Raw genomic sequence first — 21154 nt, forward strand, 5'->3', positions numbered from 1 at the left:
CTGAAATTCTCAAGTTTTAAATTTTTTCCTTTGTATAAACTACTAGCTCTACTATTCTCCCAAATTTCAAGATTCTACGACATTCAGAAGTGCTCTATAATAATTTATGAAAATTCAGCGGAAATGGGCGGTTGCCACGCCCCCTGGCTGAAATTCTCAAGTTTTAAATTTTTTCCTTTGTATTAACTACCAGCTCTACTATTCTACCAAATTTCAAGATTCTACGATAATCAGAAGTGCTCTATAATATATGATGAAAATTCAGCGGAAATGGGCGGATGCCACGCCCCCTGAATTAAAAATCTCAAATTTTCGATTTTTTCCTTTGTATACACCACAAGTCCTATCACCGTGTAAAATTTCAAGTTTCTACGATATCGGGAAGTTCTCCATAATTTTGATGATCTGTCAGTGAGTCAGTGAGTCAGTGAGTCAGTTACGGTTTTTGCGATTTTTGAAGCCCTATATCTCAGAAACTACTCATCGTAGGAGGCTGAAATTTTGTGAGGAGTTTGGTTTTTACGAGCTCAACAAATGTAGTGAGTTTGAAATTTCTAGCATCTTTGGTGTGGAAGTTAGAGGGGGGTCGAAAATGGCCTGAGTTGTTTCCTGTAAATAAGGGTGTAGTGCCAAAGTTGCTAGAGAACTTGGCTGGGCACTACCGTGCCCCTTGATATCGGAAAGATTTAAACAAGTCTTGAAAGAAGGAAAACAGTTCTTATGGAAACCGTTACTAATTATGTTCAAACAATTTTCCTTATATGAAATAATAAGGTACGTTTATTTGCATTTTATAACGGTAATATTTCAAAAACGGGAGCTGATTCTGATTAGTTTTTTCTGACTTCGGATTAGAGTTCAGGACACCGTAAAACCTTCAGAAATAAATATGCTTATATACAAAAAATAATTTTTCAAAGAACGGCTCTAACGATTTTAAAATTTTTTTCTAAATATTTCATTTTATTCAAAAATGAAATGGCATAATTTCGTTTCCTTGTCAAAATCATTAAAAAATTTAAGTAATTTTAAAACCAGATTATAGGTCTGTTTAATGCAAAAAATCTAGGACAGAAAAGATCAGAGCAGCAGAAGTTTGTAAATACTGTCAGGCCCTACCATTATAAGGTACTTGAAAAAATTATATGTTTTTAAATGGATTTTTTAAAAGCAACAAAAAAAAACACACCCTAAGATAGCCCAGGCAGTCTTTTGAGGAATTTTACAAACAGGAGCCCCAAAAAATATGTCATTTTAGGGGCCCAAGAAAATCATTAGGATGTGTTGACAGTAAACAAATAGATACTATATCAAGGGTCAGCTGTTGGTTTTCTGCAGCAAGCTTTTATTTCTCGCTCTATTAAGGGGGGAAAACCCTCTGGAATTTTTTTATTTTTGCATTATTAATTTTGTGCCTAAAAAAATCATTTATCAACCGAAAAAACTATTTTAGCTTTAAATGAAGCCTCAAAAATCCCCAGATAGTCCTGAAACCCATGGGTTCCGAGCCTACCACAGTACAAAAATGAAAACTTTAAACGAATTTTTCTCGAAACACGTTTTTTTCCGCGCCGTGCAACGTAACTCAAAAACTAATGAAGCTATCGACTTGAAATAAAGTGCAAATTACTCGTTAACTCATTGGTCATTGCCTGAACCTAAAATATTTGGTCTCTAATTTTTATTTTACACTTTTTTTTGCTAAATTTAGGTTCATGCAATGCGTATAAATATATTTTAATGGAAAAAAAATTCTCTTTTGATTATAAATAATTAACTGGACCTGGGCATTGCACGGCGCAAATGCGAGGCATTAACTTTAAACGGCTGTAGAGCCGCCATTTTGTTTTTTTTATTACTTCAAAAAAATTGTGTTAGCACTTCATGATGTCAATAATGTCATGTATTTTTCCAAACTTTAATTAATGCTTTCAGTTTTCCAAAAAGTACACTTTTACACTCCGAGTCCATTTACACTTCAATACACTCATATGTTATAATGGTTCAAAAGGAAATTGCATTCGACGTTCTTTCAAAATCTCGTGCATGCAGAGGTCCAAAAACCAATGCAATTACAATTCAAGAAAAAACATCAAAAAATAATTTTGAAAAAAAAACAAAAAAAAAAAAAAAATATAAATTTCGTTCATGATTTCGTTGTGCTATTTCTGTACGGAAAATTTCGTTCGCTTCAATTGCGTACTAGTCTTTACTTATCAAATTCCTTAAAATATTAAGTTGTAATTTTTGCTAACATTTTCGTAAAAAGTCTTAACAATAAAGCTACTTTCACCATGACAGCAAGTACGTTCTACTCAGTAGTGCATTTTTGTTTCAATTTTTTGTGTGGATATTTTCATTGATAAAGGATGGAGAAGCGACATAAGAAAGTCCGTTTGTTTACAAGTAACTAGAAGAAATTAGTTTTGAGTCAAGTTATGAGTTGTTTACTAGAAAGATTGGCTTCAAGAAAGATCGACTCATCTGAGCTTGAACTTAAACAATGCGCAGTTCAGAGCAGCAATGTTTTTTAAACACTGTCCATTTAAAATTTTTGCACTATACACAACACAACGTTTTGGAAATTAAAGGAATCTAAAAAAATGGTGCTTTGAAATACTAATGAAAATCTAATTTGGCCATTTTTTGAAAAATTAAAAAAGGGCTAATAAAAATCCAAGCCAACAAAACACCTAACCAACACCTAATTTCCCATAATGACTTAAATGGCGCCCAGCCACGAACCACTTTTGAATAGCTTTCTATAACCTCATTATCACAGTATGAAGGAATCTTAAACCATTTACCTTTTTCTTATACCAAATCCTCAATGACAACACCTTTAAGACCTCACGTTCTAAGCACTTTGTTTAATTAGGCAAACATCGCCATACTCTCTTAACAACACTTCTATAGTCTGCAAAAAAAACGTCCATCTCTTTCAACTAATTAACCATAATTACTTTTCTGTCAGCAATGCCATCATTTTAATTTTATAAAAAAAATACAACACACACAAACACACTTTCTTCTTTTATTTTTATTGACTCATTCATCTTCATTTTCCAGATGATAGTCCTGCCATTCATTCCTATTTTGGCATTGATTGTACAAACATCGCTTATCCTGCAGGACATTTTAACTTATCGCAGCGAGGTATCCGATATTGAAACTCAGGTAAGAATAAATAAATATACACAACTTTTTTTCAAAAAAAAAAAAAAAAAAAAAACACACACACACACTCTTTCACCGGTCGAAAGTCGCTTTAGAGATCCATATCAACATCAATATTTCCTTGAGTTTCCAAGAAAGTAATTAAAATTTATCGATGCACTTTCATCAACACAACGAAGACACACACACACACAACATCAAAACGTGATGTAAAAGGAGGTGTTCTATATCCTCTTGCTCAATGTAAAGAGATATTGAAAGAAGGAAAATTTCAACCATAGACATAGGTTTTATCCCATCTCTTGGATGAGAATGAATTGAAGTGACTGTAAAATATTGATACAGCCTTCGTTCTCCATCGAACTTTCGTCCTTGAAGAAATATAGTAGTAATTCTTATTGAGGTTGAATTCATAAGGACACCAATGAAGAACTTCATAATGAAGATATGCAATGCCAACAACTGTCTTCATAAAGATTATAAAAGTCCTGGGATGAATCTTTCAAGTTGATGGATGCTAACAAGGGCTGTTGCTTCTTCGCCCTCAAATCAGATCAAAACGAGGTCATGGTAATTCACTACAAGATGCAATGGACAATGTTTTAATTCTTCTTGATGAATCCTTCTATTCAATGTTGACTATGGTTTCAAAGAAAAGAGCCTTGAAATCTTTGATAAGTCAACATCTTTGTACAATGTTTATGTCTTTATTAAAAGTGATGAATAGACGAAGCCATAAGTTGACCTTTATCCTTCCAAGAAAAGAAGAAATGGACACTCGTACGCATTATTCATAGTTTTTCGTGCAACAGTATAATTTCTGGTCAAGTTACCAAGAGTGTCTCCCGATGAAATCCTACCCGAAGGATATATGGTTTCTATGTTTGTTGTCATGCACATCTGCTGGAAAGCAAATGAATATAAATGACAAAGGAGCGTTGACATCTGATGAATCGCTGCAAAAAAAAAAAACTGGCATACATTAGTAGTCTTGGGAGAGAGATTTTATGTTTAAATGTTGCGTATACACCAGAGTGTACCCTAGACTAAGCATAATTGATAGATATGGAACGTGATTTGAACTCTTTTTTGCCGTGATAAAATCAATGAACCATGGCAGCATCCACGAAAAAGTGACGCCATTTTCTCCAGTTCCACCTGAAATCTGTGAGCAGTCCGTCAAAAATTTCAATTAAAAATTAAAAATAATCTATCGGAGATACAAAAATTTTTCTATAACTTCTTTGAAAGATAATAACCTAAAGTTAAATGCTAAAGAAAGATTTTTAAAAATTCTATCATTTAATAGGGTAAATAGGGGTAAAACAAAATTGCAAAAAAGTGGCTATTTTCTAAACGCAACGTTGTAGATAGTTGAATTTTTTTTAATCGATAGATATATTTATTTTTATTTAAATAATTGTATTTAAAAAAATTTTAAAAATTTCAAAACCAAGTTATAAATGGTTTTTTAAAACTAAAACATGAGGTAGACCTTTGACACAGTAGTGATTATATGTAGGGGTCTATTACCAATTTTTTTCTAAATTAAAACACCTACTTTTTTAAGGGTATTTTTGGGTGAGTTTTTATTTTTAGCAATTTTTCGTACCGTATACATATAACATTTAGTTTATAGTGGTGCGCATGCACGGTGCAATGAAATAAATGATTTTTGAACGAATAACGGGAAAAAACAAGTTTTCTTGTCCCAAGTCCGTTTTTAACCGTTTTTTATTTTTATCTTTTTTTCTTCAACAGATAAATTAATGAAATTTATACTGTAGATAGATAATAGACAGGATTTTATTTGTGCATTTCTTCAATCAATTTTGTATTAACAATTTTAAGATAACGGTAAAATAAAGTTCCATTTTTCAACACATTCTTTCTTTTGATCTAGAGCAGATGAAAACTTTACTAAACTTTATTGAGCATGTTGATAATATAACCTTTCATTTGATGTATCACAAATAATGGTACATTTACTGCAAGCTACACAATGTTTAATTAAAAACTTCAAAAATAGCTCAAAACACCTGTGGAGATCTGTTGCCCAGTGTTAAAAGCATCGTATTCTGAGTTTGAAATTTAGACATGGTTGGTTTTGAAAATTCTAACAGTTGTATAGGCATTGTAGAAATATGATTGAAGCGTCATATAAAAGGTGAAATTATAAGCTTTCACATGATATAAAATTTACTATAGGTTGTCATAGAAAAAAATTGATTTAATTGTTTGAGAAGATAAAAAGATTTATTTTTTTGCTTTTTTTTTGATGAAAACTGATTGGGTTCAAAAAATTCTAGCTCTTTTTGTAGGTGTCTAATAGACATGATCGGTATAAATATTTTGATCTGAAACAATAAGCTTTCAATTTATCAAAATTTATCATGTATATCGGGAGCCCACAGCAAATTTTGGGAGTGGAGTTATAACCAAAACGTATGCAGTTTTATAGCCTTATGCCTTCTAATAACATATTTGAAAGTCTGGCAGCTTTAAATCACGGTCTTATATAGTTTTCGGGGGGTTAAACAACGCGAGTTTTCTAATTAATGATAGTAGGTTAAGGAAGCAAAAATTCACATTCTGAATATAAGGAATGATGCACTGTCATTTCCCCTAAGCCTCAATACCTCAATCTCGGTGATACGACAAATAGAAACCAAGATATAAGCTTTTTTAACTAACCATATCAACTCTCTTCTTGGAGAGTTTTGAGTTAAAAATAACAACAGAAACAGAAAAGTCTCCAAAAACAAAGTCGCTTAAAAAGCTTATATCTTGAGTTCTATTAATTTCATCGTCAAGATTGATGTCTTCAGGCTTAGGGAAAATGACAGAGCATCAGTTGTTCTATTATAGAATATGAAATAGTGTGAATTTAGCCTTCTTACATGAATTTTAAAACTCAAATTTTTCAACCCCCTGAAAATAATAAAAAGCCACGATTCAAAGCTGCCAGACTTTTGTGGGCTCTTAGACTAATAGGTTGTCAAAGAAAAAAATGAATTTAATTGTGTTAGAAGAAAAAAAAATGATTTTTTTTGCTTTTTTCATCAAAAATGTTTGTTTTAAATAAATTATTTTTATACTTTTTGCTCATTGTAAAAATTTAAGTATGGCTTTATTCTTTAGGAAAATTGGTAGGCTTTTCAATGATGTAACTTTTTTGTAAGCTTTTCATATACAAACAATTATATAATGAGAAAAAAAGGTAATTGTTTAGCTTTTAATTGTAAATTTTGGTTGAATTAAAAAAGTTTTTTCTACAAAACATACAGACATAAATTTGTAAGTTCTTAATGTTTAGCTTAATTACACTGGTCAACAAGGTTTTTGCCACAACAACCAAAATATACTTTTCTAGTAGTTTTTGATGTGCTGAACTCGAATCTGAAGTCAGAAAATTGTTATTGGCCTCCGTTTTTTAAATATTACCGTTAGAAAATGTAAAAACAGTCATTTTGGCTGCGAGGTTATGTTTTTATGTGGGGTAATACATTATGAATAAATTTGTAACGGTGGCTATAAGAACTGATTTTATTCTTTCAAAAAATGTTTAAATCTTTCCGATATCTGTTTTACTGCCCGAGATATTTAAAATTTAAGCAGCGGTCTTTGAATCAGAAACAACACTGGCCAAACAAATTAAACTTTTTTTGCCACAAGAACCAAAATATACTTTTCTGAAGGTTTTTAGGTTCCTGAGCTCAAATCCGCAATCAGAAAAATTTTATTAGCCTTAGTTCTTGAAATAATACCGTTATAAAATGCAAAAAAAAAGGTTTTTTTTATAACGGTTATATTTCAAGAACGGAGGCTAATAGAATTTTTCTGATTGTGGATTCGTAATCGTAAAACCTTCAGAAAAGTATATTTTGGTTCTTGTGGCAAAAATTCTGTGACCAGTGACTTAATCTTTAAATTAACTTTAGTTTTCTCTTTGTCTTATTAACTGAAACTTAAGATATCTCGAGCAATAAAAGAGATATCGGGAAAATTTAAACAGATTTTGAAAGTAGAATATCAGTTCTTATAATAATTGTTACAAATTTGTTTCTAATGAATTACCCCACATAAAAACAGAACCTCGAAAACAGCCAAAATGACGTTTTTTAGCATTTTATAACGGTAATATTTCAAAAACGGAGGCCAACCAAATTTTTCTGACTTCAGATTCGGATTCAGCACCCCGAAAAATACTAGAAAAGTATATTTTGGTTCTTGTGGCAAAAAAAAGTCAAATTTTGTTGACCAGTGTTATTATTTACTATAAAGTATTATTATCTTGTACATTTTTAACAAGAAAGTTGACAGATAAATAATTTTTAGATAATTTTTTTTAAACAAAAGCACACAACCCTGTTTTCTTACGATGTTATCACGTAAAATTATCGTCCGTAAACCGACTTTGCAGACAATCACTTTTTTCTGTTTTCTTTTGATTTCGAGTAAATCTTTGGAAAATCCTTCAAATACTATGTATATCCCAATTTCATTGATTTTTTTTAATTTTTCCAGGTGACAATAGCAACAGACTTGGGAAAGGTGGTTACTCGATTACAATTGGAACGTTCTGAGGTTGCATTTTTTATATTTACCAATGGCAGTACACTCAGGTAAAGAAAATGCAAACAATAGACTTTCAACCTCATTAAATCCTTGCTTAAACAAAGAAAAACTGAAAAAAAAACAACAATAAAAATTTTCGATAATTTTCAGATCGAATTTAACTCAACGTTTCGCTGTTACCGACCAAGCGTTAAATAACATGAGCACATGGAGCGAAGTGAGTGTGCCAACATCGCCAGATGACGAGGACTATGGTGTTATGCTGAATCGCAGTGAATTCCAAAATAGGCTTAATGATTTTCGGTATGTCACATAGAGTTTTCTGTTGGAAAAGTTACATACACAGGAATTTTTTTGGTTTGTGTTTTTTTTTTTTTTTTTACTTTTATTTTTGAATCCTTGTTTTGCTGGAGCTGGATAGAGATGGATGGATGGATGAATGGATGAACTATTTCATTTCATTAGCATGCAAATTGAATTGGGGAAACTATAGTTTGTGTGTGTGTGTGGATGTAGTTTATAGTGATGGAGAGTGACAGCATATGTAGTTAGGTTGTATAAGAAAAGGAATAAATTTTCACCTGCAGTGATACTGGGGACATCTGTGTGGAAATTAACTTAGTGATGTTTTTGGGAGAAATGATTTAAAATTGTTGTTGCAATAATAACTTTAACTTTTTGACCCATATTGGCTGTCAGTTCTTAGAAAAATTGTAACTACTGAACTTGTTTTGGTACAAAAATAATATTCCTGAAAAATTTTAAGAGAAAATTTTGAAAATATTACATTTTTCATTGGAAAATCTAGATTTAGAAAATTTTATTTTTATTTGTAAAATTACAGGTGTTCACTTTTCAACCTTCATAGACAAGTGAAAAGTGCACTGTTTCAGAAAGTTTAAGCGATTTTCAAAAGCTAAACCATGTTTATTCTGGTCCCAAAAAATTTGTATATCAAACAAATCTTAAATTCCTGCAAGAGGCCATCATTTAACATCATTTTCAGCAAAGAGTTATTGCGAACTAATTTTGACAACTACCCTAGAGTAAAAATAACTTTCTCGTCTTTTGACAAATTTTTAAAAATAAGAATGCTTTTAAAATAAAAGCTGGTACGAGAAACTTTTTGATGGGTTTTTGTAGAGTTTCAAATAATGTAAAAATTGTGTAAAAATGTTCTCAATCTTTATCGTTTAATGTGAAATTATGTGATCGTTGCATGCGAAATTATGTGACTGTATGCGTCTTTAAAACTTGCTTAAAACTTTTTGTTTTGATACCGTTTTTAAATCTGGAATCGATTTTCTCTTCTCCCAAAAATGAAAAAAAAAAATTTAATTTTCCTAAGAATTAGAAGTGCCAAATGAAAAATTTCAGAAATACTTTCTGATGGCCAAACGAAAACACTATTGACTTCATACAAGGTAGTGAAGCTACCGCACCGTGGTTTTTCCCATAGACCAACAAATTTCAACGTTAAACAAACTAATTTTTATTGCAATAATTATTACAATGTGGAAGTTTAATTCTGCATAACAAAGCGATCGATTCTAGTTGATTCGGTTGTGCTGAATTTAGTGTTGGCAACTGGGTCACTGAGAACTTCGAAAAATAGTCGTTTTTAGTAGTAGGTAATTAGTTGAGAGGAAATCCATTCCAACCTATTTTATTTTATCTAAAACTTAAACGATATTTATCAATGAAATGTTCAAATTAACTCAAAATAATTTGATTTTGCTCATAAAAAAGTTCATAGAAGTAAGTCATTTAGACATGCAGAAATATGGTGTTTTATTTCATCTCAACAATTGAAACCCACACAACAGAAAAACTGCTTGATGAATAAGTCTGAAAATTTGCATATTAATTTCAGGTATATTAAGCTTCAATAATTAAGCCTCAGTTTAATCTCATCACCCATGAATATTAAATAGCGGTAAATTTTCTAAAAAACCGTAAAAATGCCTATTTTGATAGCTTTTCTAAATTAATCTAAAAAATAAGAAAACAATTTGTTTAACAAAGCAAACTTAATTTATTTGTAGAAAATTGAATGAAGTTTTTAAATGTGTCCTTGAATATTCTGTACAGTGATCCGTTGTTGAGATATTGATAGTCAAAGTCAAAAGTATGGTTTTTGGTTTGATGACTGATATTGCAGTTAAAAAAAAAATCGTAGAAGTTTGAAACAAAATGAATCTTAAAGCCTAATAAATAGCATTTCTAAAAATAATAATCATTTTATCAGAAAAAATGTTCCCACTTTCTTAAAAGAAAAGTAAAAACAAACAAAAATTGAAAAATTTTTGCTTTTTAACAGTTCCAACGATTTAGCTATTTAACCGTTAGAAAGAAAATATTTAAACATTTAATCTTAAAACTAGAAGAATAGAGCTTTCAACTGCTTTTTAAATATAATGTTCGGAGTGCTTATTTAACTTTAAAGACGCTTTAAACTTAAGATTTTCAGCCAGTAACCTAATATAACATTTACACATAAAGAAGCTGTTGTTTATTTTCAAAAGATAATAAGTCCGGGACTTATCCTGTTTTTGATACCTACTTAAAAAAATATTTCGCGTAGCTGTAAAATCTGATATAGATGGAGTAGATACTTCATATTTTGAAGACAGTCTGGTTATCCCTAGAGTAACAATTTAGTAAAAAAAACGAATTTTGAAAAAAAAGTGGACTTATCATGTTTTGAAAATAAATGATTCAATTGGTATAGTTGAACCATGAGCTTATTTTAGCGAATTCAGTATTTTTATTTAATCTCTAGTACAGTACAAGTTTAGAAATAGTAAAAAAAACGAATTCAAAATAAACTTTGTTGATGGCATTACGTTAATAGAGAATGCCGAAACAGGGTTATGTTCGATATCCCGCTTTTTATATTACCGTTTTTTTAAATTCCGCTTTTAAAATTCCGTTTTTCATAATCCCGCTTTTTATAATTCCGTTTCTTATAATCCCGATTTTTATAATACCGTTTTTTATTATTCCGATTTTGCAATCAAAACTAGTTGTTTTATTTTAAAAATCGCGCGATTTTTTTAAAATAAAACAACTAGTTTTGATTGCAAAATCGGGATAGTGAAAAATTAAAACAAATTAAAAATGAGATTTTTCAAAACGCATTTAGCTTATTTTAACCTTTAACAAAAAAATATAATATATAAAAGTAAATAATGTAATATTAAAAAGAAATCAATTAACATATTAATATTTACTTTAAAGTTTCAGAAGAACAATCAAATCGTGATAATCTTATAGATTTATAATAACTAAAAATGATTACACCTTAAATTAAGTACACACTACACAATCAAAAGAAATTTCATTTAATTATATTTCAACTTATATTATTTGGAGGCATTTCAACAGTTTTGATATTTAATTAAATAAAATTTCTTTTACCTGTGAACTCAATTTAAGGTTTTAATCATTTTATGTTTTTTTTTATAAAAGAAATACCGTTTTCATAATGTGTTGTAGGTACATATTCTGTGGGCTTTACGATGCAAAAAAATTAGTTTTACTAATTTTTTGTCTATTTCTTATGATTTTTTTTTTTATTTATGCATTAAGCATGTATTTTGTAAAAAACGGGATTTTCGGGATTTGACGGGATTTTAAAATGCGGGATTTCAGAAGACGGGATTTAAAAAATTGGTATTTTAGTAGACGGGATTTTGAAACTTTTTTTTTCGGGATTTTCGAAAAACGGGATTTTAAAAAGCGGGATTCCGATACGCTCCCGCCGAAACAAGTGGATGTGAATTTTATTCGCAAATAAAAACAAAACCAAAGTGTTGTTTTTTTGTGCTTGTAAAATGTAAATGAATAACTACTGAGGTGTAGAAAAACGCAACTAATAAGCTCAAAGTCTTTTTACGAATAATTCTTTAACAAATTAAAACTATTGGCATGCGAATTTTGGATTTCTTCAGTATCAATCCGCCTAAGAATAGGACAATAATACAACTCACTTAAAATTTTGCAACTATTTCTGTTCAAATATTAAGTATTGCACTTCTCCAGTTATAGTACAATAGAAATTTAAAAAAATATTTCCCCTAAAACCGAACTAGATACATTCACAAAAATGTGAAAATTTACATTTATGTTCCCTAAATCTTGCAATCTACCAACTAACATGTTATTAAACCACTCGAATAAATTACATTATTGTAACAATACCTGATGATAAATTCATTGCTCCTAACATGCATGTTAATGTCTTAAAAAGAGATTGTCATGTAAACATAACCAAAGTGACAATTGGTCCCTAGGAAATAATTGACCTTGTTATCACATTTTTAACTAGAGTTACTTTTATGTGTCTCTTAGGTAACGTTTGATTGATGGCTATAAAAAAGAATTCCTTCAACTTTCACCAAAATAAATTTTCACACCTTAAAGAAACCGAAGAAATAAAATTCATTGTAAAATACTGAGCTTTTTTCAGACTTCTCATTCAAGAATTTAAAAAAAAAACAAACAGCTACCAAAAATGGTCACTTAATTAATTCGTTTAATATTTTTTTTTGTCTACATCATCGACCCAAATTGGTAGTCAAAAATAAACAAAAACCAGACCATATTTTTCACGAGGTCACTTGTCCACACATTTGTAGGACTTCATTCCGACCAGACTCCACTAAAAAAAAAAACAATCAAAATTTAATTAAACGATAACAATTGCGTTTGCGCGTAATTAAATAATATTTCCAATCAATTTTATTATTTGTGTGTTATCTTTTAAACTAAATAACGATGATTTTTATGAGAGTTTTCATTCAATATTTCAGCCGTAAAATAAGCTCCGAAGAAAGTTCCATATCCGAGGTAATGAATTGGTATGCGGCTATCAATAAAGGAATGCTCCATCATTTGTCAGAACAAATCAAAGAGACAGACAATAGTGGAGTTTGGAGGTAAGGATATAACTACAGGACGAATCGAAAAAAAAAGATATTAATTTTTCATTTGCAAAAGATATCTTGTGGGTTTTAAAAATCTCCTTAAAAGCATCGAATGCCAAGGCATTGCATCGTCCTTTGGTATAAAATACTTTGGACGCGGTGTCCTTGGCACCGAAGCATACGTCTCATACATTCGCTATGACTTCTTGGGCAAGGAACTAATAAACTCCACAATAAACTATGTACCCTCGCTGAGGTCGATGTACACGAATCTTTCCAAGAATATGGGCGACTTTCAGCAATTGAAGAATTGGTAAGTTATAAATCAATAATAAAAGAGAAAAAGATATCCTTGATATTTATTTGCTTTTGTCTTCATCTCCCAAGGAGCTCAATAATTTTGAAAAATAAAAGAATCGAACCGAGAGTTGATGATGCCATTGATTATTATGATTTGATGTTGACTTACACCGAAGAGCTGCGAGTCCTTCAAAGGGAATTGAGGAAAAACATCAAGTATGAAAGGATCCGCACTTGGTCCTGTAATTTTCCAATAAAAATATCATAATTTCACAGGGACTATGTGGAGAATACTTTGGTCCAGGCGAGCAACAAGGAGGCGGTTGGAATCGCCATTCTAGTTGTGGTGCTTTTGGTGTCGCCAATAATCATCATCCTTGTTCGCAATGCTGCGGCAACTATTCAAGTATATATAATTATGTCTTCCTTGATGCCCGAAGGACATTTTGATTAAGGACTACAAATTGATATTATATTTTTTATTTGTGTTTCTATTTTTTTTCCTTAGATGTATGCAATTCATTTGGCACAAAAGGCTAAAGAACTAAAACGAGAGAAGCGTAAAAGTGACACCCTGTTGTTTCAGATGTTGCCTCCAAGTGTTGCAATGCAGTTAAAGCAGACTAGGCAGGTTTGCATTAATGATTTATTTACTTTTTCCCCGCCGCACAGTGAGGTATTTTGGTCAAAAAACTGGCCAAAAATATTTGGGCACATTTTTCACATCAAATAGGCATTAAATGACTAAACAGTTAATTGTAGGGAAAAATTTTCATTTTCTTGGTACAGTAAAACCCACTTAAGTTCTTACCCACTTATCCCTCGATAAGTGGTAAGTGATTAGTACAGGTAAAATAGGCATTTAACAAAAAAATTGCTAGACTCATGAAACTTTGCAAAAAGTAGGCTTTTGGTATAAGAACCAAGGATAAAAAAGTCTATGAAAAAAAGTTGGGTGGAAGGGTGTTTTTTTTCCGAAGAGACAGTAAAATCTTTAATTGGTCCCAAAAAGCCAATGATTCATTTTATTTTTGGTTTCCATGACAAATTGAACGTTTATACTTAAATTCTTAGACGTTTTACACGAATTATTGGCTTTTTGGGACCAATTACAGATTTTACTGTCTCTTCGAAAAAAACACCCTTTTACCTGAATTTTTTTACCAAATTTCATTAGGGTAACTTTTTTGTTTTCACTAAAAAAAAACACCCTTTTAAACATGATATTTTTATAGACACTTTAGATTCTTGTTTCTTATCTTAAAAGTAAAACAATTGCTAAATTTCAATAGTTTACCACTAATATTACTCTAATATTACACACTTTTTCAAATATACCCATATTTTCTTTACTTCTAAAAAAAACACCTTTTCAAATAAAAAAAAAAATTATAGACTTACATTATTCATAATTCCCATGGGAAAGAGAAAATATTTAATGAATTTCGTAAGGGTACCATTTATACCATTGATTTTATCGGACTTATCGCGGATTTTTCCCTATTTCCCAAAAAAACACATTTTAACCTAAAATATTTGTATAGACTTTTTGAGTTCTTGCTTTCTGTTATAAATGAAACATTTTTACTAATTTTCTTTATTGTAACAATTTTTTCCCAGTTTTTGTGTTACTTAGATTCTTAATTCTTATACCAACCAAAACTATTTCACCAAGTTTTAAAAATTAATAAAATATAATTTAGCTGTTATGATACCTACCTTTCTCACACACAACTTAACCTATCAAAAAAACACCCTTTTACTCAAAATATTTTTAAAAACTTTATGAATCCTTTGTCCCTGTTTTATCTTAAACCTTTATCCCAAATTTTGTCAATTTAGCATGTTTTTCACATGGGTTTCGGTTATATTTTACCTGTTGAGGTCAAAAAACAAGCACCCTGGTTTTTAATCGGAAATAACTTTTCTTAGAGCAATTGTATTGACTTTATTTTTTATGTCATTAGATTCAGCATCAAAAAATACCTTGAAAACATGTGTCATATGATAATATTCAACAAACAATCCAAAAAACAAACTTTTTGCCAAGTTACATGAGTGGAACAATTTTTTTTTTTATTTCTTGATTTTATGTACTATTTTACCTGTACTATTAGAAATTTTTTTTTTTGTTTTTTAATTGATTTTGCATAAAATTTTGCAATATAACGGACATTTTTGTATCAGTTTTTAATGGCCTAGCAGTTTTTAATCAAATACTAAAGACCTCATTCTAATAAATATCATAGTTTCTAAGTAATTAAAAAAAAAGCAAAATTGACGAAGTTATGAGTATTTTAATACTTCGCTTATGAACTTTATTCCAGTGTTCAAAACTTTAAATACACAACTAACGTTTTTAATGTTGGTGTCCCTCATAACTTCAAAACTACTGCATCGATTCTTTTAAAATTTGGAACACTATTTTTGTACATATTTTAAAAGGTATCCCTATAGAAATTTTAAGAAATTTAATTTATGACCACGTTTTAGCTCAAAATAACGCACTGTGAGCCGTACAAACTTCTTTAATATGCATTTCTCGCGAGCACAGATGGCGCTGTTTTTTTTTTTCTTGTACATTTAAGTGAAATTCAATTTTCCAGGTACCAGCTGAGTCCTATGAAGCTGCAACTATTTACTTTAGTGATATTGTTGGTTTCACAGAAATTGCCGCTGAATGCACGCCACTTGAGGTACTTAAATGAGAATATTGGTTGTTTATATGATGTTTTATTGGTTTTTAAGCTCGAATATATACATTTTTTTTATTTGTTTGTATTTGTGTTTTTTTTTATAGGTGGTGACATTTTTAAATTCAATTTATAAAGTTTTCGATGAACGAATTGAGTGCTATGATGTATACAAAGTGGAAACGATTGGAGACTCCTACATGGTTGCCTCGGGATTGCCAGTTAAAAATGGTAATTTATGTTTTTTTTTTCTTTCCTTTTTTTGAGAGAACCTGGGTAGATATTTTTGTTTATTTTGCTTTTTTTTTTATGGGAAATGTGTTTAGTGGTTGTTTATGGGATAAAATTTTCGTCGACAAATTATTGTACTTGGGTATGATTCAAAGGATGCTGGGATCCTACTTTATTTCTGTTGGAAGAAGAAAAAAAAGAAAAGTAGAGAAGGGTACTCAATTATTTTTTTTTCTTTTTTTTCTCTTTAAGTGAAGGACCAATACTTTTCTTGGTTTGTCTTTTTCACAGAAAAAAAAAATTGTTTTCGTTTCGCTATGTGACTATCTCCTCCTACAGTATTCAAATAAGGGATCCTTATTTTTAAGCTGACAACTTGGACGTTCTTTTACTTTAGTGGTCCTTATAGTTTTGTAAACTACTTTTTGCTTTTTTTTCAACTCAAGCTTGTGGCTAGAGTTTTTTGCCGTAAGTTATAACAAAGTTTTACCTAAAACTTGACGTAAGTCTTCTTGTTCTTCAAACAGTTGTAACCACTGACTCAGCGTTTGATTAGGAAGAGTTTGTAGTCTCTTCATGACGAATTGGTGTCAATTGTTAGGTTTATGATTTTAGGATTGTTGGATCCTAAAAAAATAAAAAAAAAGATACAAACAAGAAAATAAAAGGCTTTAAGGGTAAAAGAGCATTTTTTTCAAGAAATGTTTAAAGAAGATCAAAGGTTTTTTTTCCGAAAACAATTCATAAATGCAACTAAGTAATAGTAAGCAGATTTGTTTTAAGGTTATGCATAAAGCCTGAATAAGTTCTGGGTTTTAATAAACAAGTACAATGGTTTCGCACAAATAGAATTTACAGCCGTAATCAAAAAGAATATTTTCCGAATTTTATTTGATTTTGCAAACAATACAAAATAAATATTCAGCAAATAAAAATCAAAGCATTTTCTATTATGTGAATCACAATGAATTATTTTTCCTTAGCAATTATCGTTAGCTTGCCGTAACAACAACACGTAAGTTATATTTTGTGTCCATTTTAAATAGAGCAAGGGGTTAAAAATGCAATTTATTTATTTTGTAGCATGCAAATATACATTTGCAATGCTCTAACAGTTTATAAAATTGCATTTTTTAAGCTCTTTGAACCAGTTTGGTATGTTAATAATTATTTTTCGTGTTAGTTGTTGAAAGTCAAAGGACTTCATTACGTGAACAATGGACACGAATAATAGAAAATTGTTTTCAAAATTAGATTTTTTGTTTGCACACCGGACAATGAAATAGGATTTATGAAAAAGAAGTTGTAAATTGCGTTAGTGTTCTACTTTTTCATAAAAGGTTAAATGGAATGTAATAGCACATATTTAATAAGTACAAGTGAGTTGCCCAATAGATGGAATAAGGAAGCTTAATTGGTTATTATTAAGATATATTTTTTTCACTTCGTCCAAATAATATGTCAAGGCACTACAAATAGGCTCTTTAATTTGTATGGCTTTTGTTGTGATACATTCAAATTTTAAAATTTAAGATAGAAAAGTCTATGGTCTCAACGAACCACTCTTTGGTTCTTGTGTTGACCTTAATTTATTTAAAAAAAATTATTTAATCAATACTAATTTTTTTTTTTTTTTTCAAAAACAGCTTAAAGTACATATTTTGGTTAAAATTTTTTGTGTAATGAAACAAATAAGAATACCTGCCATAGAACCGTTTTTTTTTTTTTTTATTTCTAAATTTCTCGTACACCATTTCAGCGGATTTTAACAAAATTGAAGTATTTGAAGTAGTGTTAAAATTTTGACTTTAATTTAAAAATATTATTTTTGGATTTTTAAAAATATTAAAAAATTTTTTTTTAAATCAATTTTTTGAAAATGGGTTGATGAATTTTTTGGAAAATTCGTTTTAAAGTGTTTATTAATCTTTTCTTAAATATGGTATGCCAATTTTGTTTTTCTAGGAAACTGGTGAAAAATTTGTAAAAAGATGTTTTTTTTTTAAACGGCCAGAACGATTTTAGTTTAAGTAATTATAAAAACAAAATTTTATAAATTTTTACACACTTCTTATAAAATTCCTTAAAAATTCAAATTAATAATAATTCCATACTTTTTTCATAAAAAGCTATAACATGTTTCTAGATATGAGGGCTACTTTTAATCATGAGAAAAAATAAGTGCGACCCAGTCGTGCATTTTAATTTGTTCGAATTCGATAGGATTAACCCTCTGTAGACACACCTCGTTTTTGCGAATTTGGTTTATACTTTTTCATGTCGCTAGAACTTTTTTCGGTCTCACTATTTTATAGAGAATCATATATGAAATTGATGTAGAATATTCCGAGGAATTCGAATATTGTATTCACAATTAAAAAAAAAATGTATTTTTACGCTTATAAAGACATTTTTTTGTGACCACTTTTAATTTTTGCCCTGCCAAATTCGCTCCCGTGTGCCGACAGAGGGTTAATACAATTTTAAGATAGAGTATGTAAAACTTTCAACTTTTTTTGTTCAGTTTTTTTTTTTTTAATTAAAAATCTTATTTCTTATTTCTTATTTTATTTCAAAATTATTTAATTTTTCTTAAAAGGTAGGTATATTCCTTCACACCTGAAAGCAAATAAAACAAGATTTTTGAAAAAAAAGAAAAATGTCTGAGAAAAACCCAATTTTCAAAAATTACTTCAAACTTTAAAAGCATTAAATATAACCGAAAGCCCAAAAACAAAATTGAAAATAACTGATTTTACTCGAAAAAAGAAAACGTTTTATGAGAGGCACTTAATACTTATTTTTAGCAAATGCACTATTTGTCAATAAAATACGATCTTCTAGTAAGAATTATAAAAAGGAAAAACGGTTTTAAAGTATCACAACGATCCACTTTTAAGTTCTATTCTATTGCAGTTTTCCATAGTGATAAAGTCTTATAAATCGATGAACCATGGCAACCACCACAAAAAAGTGACGCCATTTTCTAACGTTACACTCTCGCACTTTCGCAGTGCGGCAAAAAATTTCAATTAAAAATTAAAAATAAACTATTAGAGATACAAAAATCTTCTATAGCTTATTTGAAAGATAATAACCTAAAGCTTAATCCAAATGAAGGATTTTTAAAAATTCCGTCATTTAATAGGGTAAACAGGGGTAAAACGGAAAGATGAAATTTGGGCTAAAATCTAAACGCAAAGTCTTAAAGAATTGATTTTTTTGCTATAGATAGATGAGACTAATTTAAGAATAACTGCATTTAAGAAAAAATTCTAAAAAATTTTGAAACTAAGCTATAACGTTATGTTTGAACGTTGTATACGTGTTGGGGCTATGACAAAATGATGATTTTGGGTAAAGGACATTTTTTTTTGACAATTCTAAAGATGCCAGGTGAAAGATGAGGGAAAAAAAAATAAGGAGTCTTTTTTGAAAAACACCTTGTTTTTTAGGCTATTTTTGGGTAATTTTTGATTTGTAGCTTTTTTTGGAGCGTTCAATCTCCACTGGTGGTATGATGTTTTTCGCAAGTTTCTTGATTTAACATTGTGTGGCTTGTAGTTAGTCTAGCGTTATGTGTGATTTACCAATTGAAAGGTAATTGTATCAGGATGCTCATAAATGTTTAATCAAATTTCTATCTGCTCTTGGTAAAAAGTTATAACCTGTTGAATTCTAAAATTTTATTTTACCTTTATCTCAAAATTGTTCGCACACATATAGTCGTAGTCATGGTCTATCATTACTCCATATATAATATTCCTCTATCTATTAAAGAAAAAAAGGTAAAAATAAAAAACGATGAAAATCGGTTAAAAACGGTAAAAAACCTGTTTTTTAAAAACTTATTTTTGTCCGTATTTCAGTCAAAACTCTTTTAACGATTTCAATTTTTTGCACATGTATGCGCATTTATCAGCCCTACATGTCCCATATAACGTCAGATTTTTTGAACGCTCCAAAAAAAGCTAATAATCAATTTTTTAAAAATTCATATTTCGAAACTCAGAGTGTTGGAAAAAAATCCGTATGAGACTCCTAATTTTTTTTTCCTTCATCTTTTACCTGGCACCTTTAGAATTGTCAAAAAAAAATTCCCCTACCCATAATCAACATTATGTCATACCCACAACACCTGATCAACGTTCAAACAAAACGTTATAGCGGAGTTCCAGAATTTTTTTAGAATTTTTTCTTAAATGCAGTTATCATTAAATCAGTCTCCTCTATCTATAACAAGAAGAATCAACTCTCTACGACCACGCGTTTAGATTTTAGCCCAAATTGCATCTTTCCGTTTTACCCCTGTTTACCCTATTAAATTACGGAATTTTTAAAAATCCTTCATTTGGAAGAGGCTTTAGATTATTATCTTTCAAATAAGCTTTAGGAGATTTTTGTATCTCTAATAGTTAGTAACGCTAGAAAATGGCGTCACTTTTTTGTGGTGGCTGCCATGGTTCATCGATTTATAAGACGTTATCACGTCAAAAAAAAAAACAATTTTTTTGTAATTTGGAATAGTTTGTAAATAAACATTCTAGTACTAGTGCGATGTTTTTTTTCATGATTTAAAAAAAAGTATTTTTCTTTGACATTAAACCGAATAAAAACATTCACATGAATGTGTATCAAAATAGGGATAATTGCCTGAAGCAGTGAATCGTTTTATAGTTAGTTAAAAACAACAACAAAAATAAAATCCTTGGATTTATGTCCTCTTCTAATTTCGTGTTTTTTTTTTCATTTGTATGTCTCGTTCTCTCTCTCTCTCACTATTTCAAAGTTTTTTTTTTTTTTTTTTTAATTTGTCTTGCAGGCATCCAATTAAAACAGTATTTATCAATCAAAAAGAAAATTCCATTTTAGGTAACAAACACATAACCGAAATCTCAACCATGGCCTTGGATTTATTGGATGCCTCTAGCTTTTTCAAAATCCCACGCCGAAGTTCAGAAACTTTACAAATTCGTTGTGGAGTTCATACTGGCCCGGTGGTAGCTGGAATTGTGGGGACAAAGATGCCTCGTTATTGTCTATTTGGTGATACAGTGAATACAGCATCTCGCATGGAATCAACAGGCGAGGCACACAAAATTCACATTACCGAAGAAATGAATGATGCTTTGGTTAAAGTTGGTGGATTTAAAACAGAACATCGAGGATTAATAGATGTTAAGGTTGGTTTGAATAGAATTAAAAAACAATAACAATTTCGATTTATTGTTAAATATTGTTTTTTTT

At 29.9% G+C, this 21154-nt stretch overlaps 1 protein-coding gene across 3 annotated transcripts in view; it reads left to right on the forward strand.

Moving 5' to 3' along the window:
• LOC129908202 (uncharacterized) overlaps positions 1–21154 on the forward strand; it is an 80594-nt gene that overhangs the window by 58996 nt on the left and 444 nt on the right. For 2 of the 3 annotated variants that reach the window (XM_055984558.1, XM_055984559.1), the window contains exons 3-13: positions 3070–3177; positions 7705–7802; positions 7906–8058; positions 12570–12695; positions 12757–12996; positions 13071–13199; positions 13260–13389; positions 13492–13614; positions 15590–15679; positions 15784–15907; positions 20765–21090. In XM_055984558.1, coding sequence (XP_055840533.1) covers positions 3070–3177; positions 7705–7802; positions 7906–8058; positions 12570–12695; positions 12757–12996; positions 13071–13199; positions 13260–13389; positions 13492–13614; positions 15590–15679; positions 15784–15907; positions 20765–21090 — 1647 coding nt within the window. The remainder of the gene's footprint in view (positions 1–3069; positions 3178–7704; positions 7803–7905; positions 8059–12569; positions 12696–12756; positions 12997–13070; positions 13200–13259; positions 13390–13491; positions 13615–15589; positions 15680–15783; positions 15908–20764; positions 21091–21154) is intronic. The other variant, XM_055984560.1, reaches the window with a different exon arrangement.

The sequence above is a fragment of the Episyrphus balteatus genome, chromosome 2 (assembly GCF_945859705.1).
Source record: "Episyrphus balteatus chromosome 2, idEpiBalt1.1, whole genome shotgun sequence".
Classification (NCBI taxonomy): Eukaryota; Metazoa; Arthropoda; class Insecta; order Diptera; family Syrphidae; genus Episyrphus; species Episyrphus balteatus.